Source organism: Dendropsophus ebraccatus, chromosome 1 (assembly GCF_027789765.1).
Source record: "Dendropsophus ebraccatus isolate aDenEbr1 chromosome 1, aDenEbr1.pat, whole genome shotgun sequence".
Lineage (NCBI taxonomy): Eukaryota > Metazoa > Chordata > Amphibia > Anura > Hylidae > Dendropsophus > Dendropsophus ebraccatus.
In genome coordinates, this window is record NC_091454.1 from 166,769,972 (window position 1) to 166,782,550 (window position 12,579).

General features: G+C 42.8%; 1 protein-coding gene across 1 annotated transcript; it reads left to right on the plus strand.

Moving 5' to 3' along the window:
• Positions 1-9,189: 9,189 nt before the first annotated feature.
• LOC138783656 (putative olfactory receptor 2B8) lies at positions 9,190-10,137 on the plus strand. The gene has a single exon (XM_069958634.1). It carries the CDS (start codon positions 9,190-9,192, stop codon positions 10,135-10,137), a length of 948 nt encoding a protein of 315 aa, XP_069814735.1.
• The last annotated feature ends 2,442 nt before the right edge of the window (positions 10,138-12,579 follow it).

Here is a 12,579-nt window from a genome sequence, read left to right on the forward strand (position 1 = left end):
CATATGAGAGATGCTCATGGAGGCGATTCATCAGTAGCTGGTATTGAAAGAGTGCATAGTAAAAGGGGACAAGATAACCATCGTATGTTACTAAAAACAGAATTATAGTGGATAATAAAAACGGGTGCAGAAGGAGCGGGAGGCCTTAATGAGCGTGTTGATAGGAATTATTTGTTATAAATTTTATTATACTCATTACTGTATTGTTTTTAACTTTATGTGTACCTCACTATATGTTCACTTCACATGCCCCGTTACGTCATCATCTGACTAGGCTATTTGAATAGCGTGTTGACGTAACAGAAGGAGGAGGTCCGTAGAAGCGCCGTGAGCGTGAAACAGACTGTCACCACTCCTTTCACTGAATGCCTGCTCACCATATGCCCGCACCATGTCCGCAGAAGACAACTTCGGTGAGTGCAATTGGCTTTCATTCTCTCCATTTCCACAATACCCATCATGCTTGGACAGACAAAGCATGAATTGTGACGTGTTTGCTAGGTGGTTTACTTATCTTTCCTCTATCTGGCTCAGCCATCATGAAGACTTCTCCTGGCGATGCCTCATCTCTGCCAGACAAACATTTAAGGCATGTGACTAAGGCACCATCCCTATGTGTATTGCTCCACACTGTTGCCTACTTTATGCCCTCATGTAGTATTTAGACCCAGTTTTAGCCCTCATATAGAACGCAGGGTCCCTCTATGCTCACATATAGTAAAAAGGTCACCATCTATACCCTAAAATAGTAGATTATCAACCCCTTTACCTCTATATAAAAGACAGATCCTCCCTGTGCGCTGCCCCATATAGTAGTCAGGCCCCTTTGTACCTTCATATTGAAGTTCAACTTCTCTGTGCATCTGTGGTAACCCCCGGTGGTGTTGTGTCGGAGGAGCGGCTGGTCACTTGCTAGGTGGTAAGGTGTGACGCCACTCCGGTGGTGGTTGACCGAGATACAGCCGGACCTTAAGATGTTATTTGGTGACGCCAATGCCGGTTGAGCCCACAGGTGTGATGGCACGCCTGCTTTTAGTTTAGAAGGCCGGTTGTACCTTGTTCCCCTGTGGACAGTGTCCTGCCGGGTTGCTACGGGGTCCCTTGGGTTAGTGTAGTCACAGTTGGCCGGAGTGGTGTAGTGATCCTCCCAGACTATAGGAACTGCCACCCACAGAAAGGGGAAATGTCCCAAGGCTGTAGTGTACACTGTGTTGGTGTGAGGTGAAGAATCACAGAGTCTCTTTATCATAGAGAAGCTTGTTTTTACTTGAAAAGTACTTGTGTGCAGCAAGTTATACAGCTTTGCTTTGACAGGGTGCAATACACTTGATAAATCCCGTAATGAAGCACTTGATAAGACACTTGAAAATACAGCAACCAGATCTGTGAAAGGAATACAGTGAGGAGTACAGTTGTGCTGAGTAGCGTGTTGAGGGATACAAAGAATCAGAGTAGCAGAGATTCTAAATACTCCAGCATTACTTATGCTGATGAAGGAACTTTTTGGACAGGTGTATGAAATACAAAAAGAAAAGAAAAAGAACCACCGAGGTGTGACACCACATATCCATATAGTAGTTAGGCCATCTGTTCCCCAATATAGTAATTATTTCCCTCTGTTTCCATGTAGTAGTAGTTAGACTTTCCTCTGTGCATCTATATAGTATTTAGACCTCTCTGGACAGGCAACTCTCTCTCTCTCCCCCCCAAAGGTACTTTAGTATCCTCCATGTAGGCATCCCCTCAAGCAGCATGTCATGTAGGTAATCCCCCTGGCATGTATTCCCCATGCAGCCACCCCCTTTCCCAGCAATAATCTCCCTGGTAATCCTCCTGGTGGTTAGACACCCCACCACCAGCACCACTGTGAGTAGACTCTACCTCCAAATTAGGTACCGCCTTTTCAGTTAGCCAGCACATCCCATACCCCAACTCCCATAGATAACATCCTTCCCAGGAGTTAGCCCCACCCACCCACACAGGTCTCCTCCTCTATAACTAAGAAAACACAATCCATACTTACCTGCTGTGCAGCTGCAGTACTGTAGTCTTCTCATGTCAACTCTCTCCCTGCTCTGTGAGCACACGAGTGACATCACTCATGTCCCACAGCTCTAAGGGAGGGAACGGCCTCTTGTGGCCATAACAGTGATTGGCAGGGTGGAGAGCCTTCTTAATCACCCTGCCACATTCAACCGTATATTCTCCTTGCACAGCATTTGTTAGCCAACTACAGCCAATAGACATTTGTTAGGTCTGTCTGCAAAGCAATAGCTTTTGCGGACAGCATTAACTGGTGAAATCTTCAGTGGGACCCTGCCTGTGTGGGCCCGGGAGCGGCCGCCCCCCTCTGCCAACACCAAATTATGCTACTGTTAAACATATATCTAATGTGTATATCCATCCATAAATGTCTTGCAGCAGTCCAGAAAACTGGACATATGCTATGTCTCATGGCAAGTTCTACAACTGTACCACCAATAGGAAACAAGTCCCAGCCCTAACTGCAAAGTCCTGTGGAGAGGGTGCTCAGTGTTACGCTATGCTGAGTTCTTATTTCTAAAAGTTTCTGAAAGCCAGGCTATGGTCTGCTTAAGTTAAAAGTGGTTAACTACCACAGGCGAGGGGATCACACATGACCATATTGAGTGGGATTGTTGCACTCTAGTTTTCCAAAGTGCTACAAGTGTGAACAAGGATGTATTCTAAGCAGTTGAAAAAAATGCTATTTGCTGACATGCCCCACTGTTTTCTTGCTCAGTTTTCTCAGCATAAGTTGAGGCGCTAGCTCTGGTCAGTCATGCAAACCTGGGACCCCTACTACTGGACCTGCCACTCTGTGTACTTGGTCAGCATCGATGGATCAGTCATAGCTGTGAGTATGGGTTTTTCTCTATGTCTAAAGTTTATGGCAACTGTAGCCAATGTTGTCAGAATCCCCCAGGAGAGTGCTGTGTGTATATGGGCAGGTCACCTCCAGGTAGTTACCTCACAAGTACAAGTCTTCCACTAAAGGACACAGAGACTTTGCAAAACCTAAGTATTATCTATTTACAGGCTAAACTGTTAAAGGGAAGCTGTCACCCGGCATTCTGACACTGAGCCTGCTCGACCCCCGATGCAGCCCCTGGATACTTACCCTTTGCTGCAAGTCCCACTCCTGGAGCCAGTCCCGGAATGGAGATATCGCCAAGTCATTCTGTATGGGCATCGGACTCATCTAATGTAATTTGCATACAGCGCGTGCTCACCTGCTGACGCCAATATCTCTGTCCGAGGACCGGGTCCAGGAGCGGGAGTTGCAGCAGAGGGTAAGTATCCGGGGGCTGCACCGAGGGGTCAGGCGGGCTCAGCGTCGGAATGCCGGGTGACAGATTCCCTTTAAAGCAAAATTCACCCAAAACCTCTTAAAGGGTGCTCCCTGACAAAACTACCTCTGAAGCAGAACGGGAACTTGTGTACACAGTCATTGGAAAACACTGTACTGTATCTTTAAGAGACTGCCAAATAAAGGCTACCATTGTTTAAGTAATTCTGGAGTCTACAGGGGAGATTTATCAAACATGGTGTAAAGTGAAACTGGCTCAGTTGCCCCTAGCAACCAATCAGATTCCACCTTTCATTCCTCACAGACTTTACACCATGTTTGATTAATCTCTCTATGTGTTTCTGTATTGCACCACCAAATTAAAGATGGAATACCAGAGACACCTTTAACAGGTGTTTGTTGGTATCCAAGGGGAACTACTACCACTCCGAGCCCAATGACAAGTGCCACAGTGATACCGCAACATTAGCTCCTGCAGTTGACACCTTACACCCCTGGGTCACCATGGGTGCTCACCCCTCTTTGTTGGCTCTCCATTGTCCAACTTTTGTGTTTCTAAGCTCCAGTAGTCAGCTTGCATTAAATAGGAAAATCAGCCTATGAATATTGGCCTCTTCTCCCCCACCCTTCTTGTGGATGGGTATAACATTGGCCATTCTTCAATCATCAGGAACATCTCCTGTTAGGGCAGAGTGGTTATACAGATCCATGGGGGGGGGCAGCAATCACAAACCAGAGCTCTTTAAGAAGACAGTTTTCTTACCTTCATCCTCAGCCCTGTTGTTGTTAAATCCTCCATTTTATTAATATGTGCACGGTTTGGTGCACTGCGGGCCACATGGGAACATACCAATAGATAAGAGGCTTCTAATCTGCTGTTAGTTTCTTTTTAATAATTAGACCCACAGTCTTCTGTAAAAATTGTACACCCCTGCAGCTGACGCCTAGTATCAACTGGGGGAAGTACTCTTTTTTCACTCAAGGGTAACTGTTTCACTCACCCAAGGGTAACTGTTTCTCTGCCACACAGGGACTCTTCAATTTTTAGGTGGTATTGACCATATATATATTATCATGCTGTTATCTATATTTTGATTTGCATGTATTTCTGTATACATTGTCATAGTCCCTCCTTAGCTTATTGAGCTTGTATGTGTAGCAGTGAGCAACCTCCTGCATTTTAGGAGGATGGAGTTTTGGGATTTTAATGCTTTTAATATAGTTTGTAGCTGGCAATAATAAAGCTATTTTATATTTTGCAATTACAGGTGTGCACCTTACTTTTTTATCCTATGTTCCACTTTCCCTTCTTTTTGTACATGTATTATAGTTTCATAGGGTAGTAGGTTGCACCCTACTTTTTTGGACCATCAATTATTTTTGTGGTGCCCACCTCTTTCTTCACTATTAGTCACATTCCAAGTTCTGTGACGATCTAGATCATCGTCCACATCCACACTGCTTTATGGCAGTGGCAAAATTAGCATACCTGTCGTTAGGCAGCTTCTCTGTTCTATGTTCTGTTGTGTGTGATATTACAATTCAGTTCCATTCATTTCAATGAAACTGTGCTGCATCCAAACTGAGGACAGGAGGGGTGTTATTTCTGGATGAAACTGGCAATGGTTGCCTAAGCCTGGATAACCCCTTTAAGACCTCCTCAATGATATTTAAACAATGGTAGATTCCAGGGGTAACTACAAACAGTTTATCAATAAAACAAGCAACCTCCCCCACCCCCACCCCCATCATTGGTGCCCTACGGAAGATGAGGTTCCCCTGCTCTGTCACACAGAAATACTTAAAAGGATATCATCACATCAACTTGAGTTTTTTTTTTTTTTATATCTTAGTTACGCTCTATTCCTTGCTCATTACTCTTCTTTGACATTCTCTTTTCTTTTTCTTAGCAACCCCAAGCCTTCTAACCTATTCAATGTGGAGTAGAAAGCCCATCTTTTCTTGGCCCTTGACCTGAGGATTTTTTACGTTATCCTACGGAGCGTTTCACTAAATTACTTACTAAATTAGCTTTACTCTTTACTCTTCTGAATTTACTCTGTTCTTGTTTACAGCTGTATGAAATGTTTATGTACATGTTTATTCTGTACTATATGTTCAACAGTTATTGCATTCCTGCTTTTTTTGTAAAAATTGTTAAAATAAATAAAAGTCTAATTTGAAAAAAAAAAGCCAAACTTGAATACTATGAATACTATGTGACGTGTACTGGGGCAAACTTTTGCTTTCCCTCTTTTAATTGCAGTCTGGCACATAATCCCTTAGGATCTAAAAATCCCTGAGGGAATGCAGAAGGATTATAAATGATGGTGGCATTTTGAAAGCCTGTTCTGCTTGTACTGACAGCAACTGGAGCAACGACAATGCACGCTCATAATAGTATAGATGTTAGGACGTGCTTATTCCTATATATTACAGCAAAATTATAGAAGAAGGAGGTGAAAAGTCCATTACATTATAGTTTTACCTTAACTTGTCAATTATCGATCAATAAGACTTCAAAACTATATGGCATTTTTTAAGTAATGAACTGGAAGAGGTAAGAGGATAACAATACCCATTTGCACCTGGACATTATTAGATCATTTTCAGTTATGGAACATATCCAAAAAATTCTAGTCAACTAGAGCCATAGATAGATAGTAGAGACGAGCGAACCTCGAGTATTTTTTTGAAAGAGAAATGTTTCAATGTGACAAATGGTTATACTTGGGATACATCTGGAAGGGGTCAAATATGGCTGTTCTGTATATCCCACATAAATAGACTGTCATGTAACCAAAAGTTGTATTCTTAAATTAAACTATCTACAGTACACTGTACAACCCATGATGACATCATACCTGTTGTTAGATCAGGGATATTAAGGGCCCTATTTCACCTGACGATTATCGTTCAGATTATCGTTTAATCGTTCAAATTTAAACGATAATCGTTCGGTTGAAATGCAGTTACCGATTAACGACCGAACGAGAAATCGTTGATTGCTTTATAAGACCTGGACCTATTTTTACTGTTGCTCGTTCGCAAAACGTTCACAAATCATTCGCATTGAATAAAATGTTGTTCGGTCGTTCGCAGTAGATACGAATGCAAAAGCGAAGAAATAGCGAAGAAAAAACTATCGCAAATACCATCATAAGTAACGATTATTGTTCCATGGAAATGAGTGAACGTTTTCAGGTCTTTCGCAATAGCCGTTGTTTGAGATCGTTAATCGTTAACGATTATGCAAACGATAATCGTCCGGTGGAATAGGGCCCTAAGTTGTAGGGTAGATGGATCTGATAGTTAAGCTTGTGCAATACCATGTAGTTAAGGCATTATCCACGTTTGGAAAAACATAGCAGCTCCACTCTTGTCCTCTTGTGTGTAGTAGTGCAGCTGTGTTCCATTGAATGGAGCAAAACTGTAATAATAAAATCTACTGTTTGTGCTTTACTATATCTTAATAGTGGAGTTTTTTTTTTCTTCACACAGCCCTTCAAATGCCCTGCATTCACTTATGTAAAAAGATACTGTTCTGTCTTCCTCCCATCTGCTGCATATTGTTATACAATGACACAGTATGAAACAGTATGGAGTAAGCATATATGATCCCTCTAAGTGGCAGCTGCTGGAAACCAGAATCTTATCTGTTAAAGCGACTCTGTACCCACAATCTGACCCCCCCCAAACCGCTTGTACCTTCAGATAGTGGCTTTTAATCCAAGATCTGTCCTGGGGTCCGTTCAGCAGGGGATGCAGTTATTGTCATAAAAACAACTTTTAATCCTGCAGCACTGAGTCTAACGTCCGGGGCCTACATTTGTATATGTATTAGGCTGGAACACCCTCTCTGTCCTTCCTCCCCACCCTCCTCATCATTAGGAATGCTCCAGGCAGATTGCTTCCACCTGTGTGTATAATGAACATGGGCTGGATCGTTAATACACCTGTGAAAAGCTCAAACAGCAGTAAATGTTCCTGGATCATTCCTAATAATGAGGAGGATGGGGAGGAAGGACGGAGAGGTGGTGCCAGCCTAATGCATATACAAATGTAAGCCCCGGCCGTTAGACACAGCGCTGGAGGATTAAAAGTTGTTTTTAGGAGAATAACTGCATCCCCTGCCAAACGGACCCCAGGACAGGTCTTGAATTAAAAGCAGCTATCTGAAGATACAAGTGGTTTGGGGGGGGGGTCAGATATTGGGTACAGAGTTGCTTTAAAGCATGTCTTTACAGAGGATTTGTGACTAGAGATGAGCGAGTACTAAAATGCTTGGGTGCTCGATACTCGAGACGAATATTTCCTGATGCTCGAGGGCTCGTTTCGAGTAACAAACCTCATTGAAGCCAATGGAAAACTCTAGCATTTTTGCAGGGAACCAAAGCTCTGCACAGGGAAGGTTGCGTGAAAACCTGGAAACCTCAGAAAATGATGGAAACACCACAGAAATATACAGGAAACAGCAGGGGCAGCATATATGGATGGCTCTGGGGCTGGTTAATCGCAACATTACGCCAAATTATGGGCTCCAATCTCTTTCCCCCATGTTCCTGTACCTCCTCCCTCGCTCCAACTTCTGTCCACTGTCGGGCCAGTAATCTCCTGAGTTGATTGATGTCTATCAGGGGTCAAAGTACAGTGGAAACACTGATGCAGTAGCTGTACTTCACTGATCCCTGTCTCTCTTACCACGTGCACAGGACACAGCACAGTGAGGATAGGTATAGCTGAACTACAGATCCCAGCCAGTCAAGAGAATGTCAGCAACAGGACAAATTGACTACTAACAGCAGATTTGAGGGTAGTCGTATAGATTATGTGTGTAACTGGTGCTTTTTTTAAGGCACCCGTTGCACAGGACACAGCACAGTGAGGATAGGTGTAGCTGAACTACAGATCCCAGCCAGAATGTCAGCAACAGGACAAATTGACTACTGACAGCTGCACTACAAGTCCAAGCCAGCAGCCAAGAGTAGCAAAAAAAATATATATATATTTTGAAAATTTTAAGCCCTTGGAAAGCCTGTTGGGTTCTTTGTGTCAGATTCCTGCCTAACCGCACACTAATTCCCTGCCCAACACTCTCCCTGACAGACAGCAGCTCTCTCCCTAATCTCTTCCAGCCTGCGTCTGACTCGAGCACCGCGGTACCTGATTCTTATACGCCCAGGTCATCTGATCTGGCCAGCCATTCACTGCTATCAACATGTAGGGTTCCCACGTGATAATACGAGCTCCCAAAGCCTCTCCTGCATGATGATTGACAAAAAAAAAAAGCCGCCAAACATGCAGGAAGAGGAAGATGCCACTGTCTCGAGTATCATGAGATGCTCGTCCGAGTAATGAGCACCATCCAGTACCCTAATACTCGAACGAGTACCAAGCTCTGACGAGCATGTTCGCTCGTCTCTATTTGTGACTGTGGGAGAAAAACAAAGCTCCACCTACTTGTAAGATATTTTATGAAATGAACAAGCTCAGAATTGCTAACATTATTAGATGAGAGCAGTGAACGGAGAAGTCTGAAGCACCCAGCCAAACACGCTTCTCCCGGCTCTATGTAAAGATAGGTGATAGGTTTAAAAACCCAGACACTGACTGATGAAAACTTTTCACAAGTCTGTTTGACGTCTCAAAAGCTTGTTTTTTAAAGTGACAGTAAAAGCCCTACAACACGAAGCGATTATTGGCCGTATTCAGGGAACGAAGAGCAAATGAGCGCTGACAATGCTCGTTTGCTTCTCAATATCGCCCCGTGTAATAGGGGCATGATGCTTTCATGGAGTTGTTGTACTCTGATTTGCAGTATTATATGACACACTATACAACCTTCCTTTCAGGCTTCTGCCATGGTCCCAGAGAATTCCAGCACTGTGGTGGAGTTCATCCTTGTAGGACTAACCAGCAGGCAGGATATGCAGATATTGCTCTTCATTGTATTTCTGGCATGCTACATCGCTTCCTTCATTGGTAATATGTTAATAGTTTGGCTCAGTAACACAAACCCACGACTCTATACTCCAATGTACTACTTTTTGAGAAATCTTTCCTTCTTGGACATGTGCTATACTTCATGTGTAGTTCCCATAATGCTCCTGAATTTTTTAGCAGTGAAGAAAACAATATCTTATACTGGCTGTGTTGCCCAAATGGCTATGCATATGTCTCTAGGGGGGACCGAGTGTTTTTTGTTGCTATCGATGGCCTATGACCGCTATGTGGCTATATGCAGCCCCTTACACTACACCAGTGTCATGCATCCTGTCTTGTGTATCAAGATGGCAACTGCATCCTGGCTTGGAGGCCTCATAAACTCCATAATAAATACAGTGTATACCTTACAGTTGCCTTTCTGTGGCCCAAATGTTGTCAACCATTTTTTCTGTGAGGCTCCCACATTGCTAGAGCTGGCTTGTGCAGATACATCCCGTAATAAGACAGTCCTTTTCTTCTGCGCTATGGTGGTAGCTGTAGCCCCATTTCTTGTCATCTTTTTTACATATATCAATATAGTATCCAGCATCATGAAGATTCGGACAACCACAGGACGCAGGAAAGCATTTTCCACTTGTGCTTCCCATGTTCTTGTGGTGACATTATTTTATGGTACCATTTTCTTTATGTACTTGAGACCTGGGAGCGTCCATGTCGCTAACCAAGACAAAATGGCCACCTTATTCTACAGTGTTATAACCCCGATGCTCAACCCTCTCATCTACACTTTGAAAAATAAAGATGTGAAAATAGCACTGAAGGAAACCATAGGGAAGAAGAGTGAGTTACAGAATAGCCAATGATTTCATTATATTTGCCCTATCTACAAATAAAAAACATAGTTTCCTCTACATCCTCAGTATTCAGTATCTGTGCATGCGGCATGGGAGAATTTGGGGATTATTTCATGTCCCTCACTGGTATCCCTAGGTATTGAAGAAAAACACTGGGGCCTGACCTGCAGCAATACATTTGTCACTGCAGTAGCTAGCTGCACATTCATGCTTGGTGGCAGCCTCTTTATATGTTGTCCATATTATTACTACAGTTAGGGATGAATAAACTATGGCTGTATCCATTTTTTCCAGGACTCCCTAGGGCAGCATCCAACTTCTTCACAGCCGAGAGTCAAGCTGAGTGTTGGGGTTTGGACAAACATTGTCAAATCGGAACTTTCAGCTAGTTTGCTCATCACTAATTACAATAGCAGGTTCACCGCTTGTCTAGTGCAGCAACAAATGCAGCTAGGGCTTCAACAGGATGAACTGAACCTCTATATCATAGGCGCAGTGGTGAGAGAACTCCATATGTGATATCTGACGCTTCAGACACACAGGGTAGGGTGAAATTATTGTGACTTTTTTTTTTTTTTTTTAGCACAATACATTTTGTCCACCTTACAGGGACCTTCATCAGGCATAAACACAACTGCAACATGACAGGAGATATATTTACAAATATTGTAGTCCTACAACAGTCCTAGGGGCAACTAAGACAATTCTACTTTACACCAGTTTGATAAATCTCCCCCATAGTGCTTGAAAAGAGCGCTGCTTTAACAGTGACTTCCCTTTTAGAGAAACTTTAACCCTTGATACCCTCCCTTTAAAAGCGACTTGGGTACCGTCCCTTTAAGAGCGACTTGTGCACCTGCTCTGCTACATTACTGACTCATCTCTGCTACATAGCGCGGGTGTCGGCTCTGCTACATGGCTGCCTCAGCTCTGCTGCGTAGTGCGGATATCGTCTCTGCTACATGGCTGGCTTAGCTCTGCTACTTATAATAGTAAAGATCATTGCTCGGTTACCATGACATTCTTACTCATGTCAGTGAGAAAAATATTTAAGGACCTTCCATCTTCTATTGGCCAATAGTGGACATGTGACTGTTTGGATGTTGTGAGACATTGACTGACAAGACCTTAGAATTTCTATTGGCTGCTATATTTCAGCTATTTGCATATGTGCTGTAATTGGCTGTTAGCATTTACAGTGTGGCCATTATTTTCAATGGGCCATTATTTCCCACAGGAAATTAGGGGTCTTTAAACGTAAATTTCTTAAAAACGACAAATGTGATCGGAACCAAAAATAGATAGCACACCTGTCACCGCCAAGGGCTTCGAAGTGCAGTTTGAACGGAGTCTGTGCGCAAAGCGGTTTGGGCTGTATTAATTGCAGAAGAAAGGCTGGAAGAAGAAATGGAAGAAGAAGAAGAAGAATGCGGATTACAATATAGTGCTTTTTCAAGCACTATTAAAATCCATCCCATATTAAATGTCTTAATCATCTCCTTTTTCTATTTTTAAATAAATAAAATAGACACATTTGGTATTGCCACATGCCGAATCGAATGTTATTCAGATTTGTAAATTACTTGTAATTAAAAATCTCCAGTCTTCCAATACTTATCAGCTGCTGTATGGCCTGCATAAGGTGGTGTATTCTTTTCAGTCTGACACAGTGCTCCCTGCTGCCATCTCTGTCCCTGAAAAGTACTGTCTAGAGCAGGAGGGGTTTTCTATGTGGATTTGCTACTGCTCTGGACAGTTGTTCCTGTCACTGACAGAGGTGGCAGTAGAGAGTACTGTGTCAGACTGGACAGAAAAATCTACTTCCTGCAAAGCATACAGCAGCTGATAAGTACTGAAAGACTGGAGATTTCAAATTAGAAGTAATTTACAAATTACAAAATTTCTTACACCAGCTGAGTACCCCTTTAATACCTTATAGGCAGACTTACAACAAACTTAAAGGAGTTGTCCAGCGACATTTTTTTTTTCTTTCAAATCAACTGGTATCAGAAAGTTAAATAGATTTGTAATTTACTTCTATTTAAAAATCTCAAGTCTTCCCATACTTATAAGCTACTATATATCCTGCAGGAAATGTTGTTTGTTTACATTCAGAAACAGCGCTCTCTACTGACATCTCTGGCGGAGTCAGGAACTGTCCTGAGCAGGAGAGGTTTTCTATGGGGACTTGCTGCTGCTCTAGACAGTTCCTGACTCCGCCAGAGATGTCAGTAGAGAGCACTGTTTCTGAATGTAAACAAACAACACTTCCTGCAGGAAATATAGTAGCTTATAAGTATGGGAAGACTTGAGATTTTTAAATAGAAGTCAATTACAAATCTATTTAACTTTCTGGAACCAGTTGATTTGAAAGAAAATTTTTTTTCGCTGGACAACCCCTTTAACTAAACATATCCATAGTCCCTAGATTGCAAGGCTGGATTTGGTATA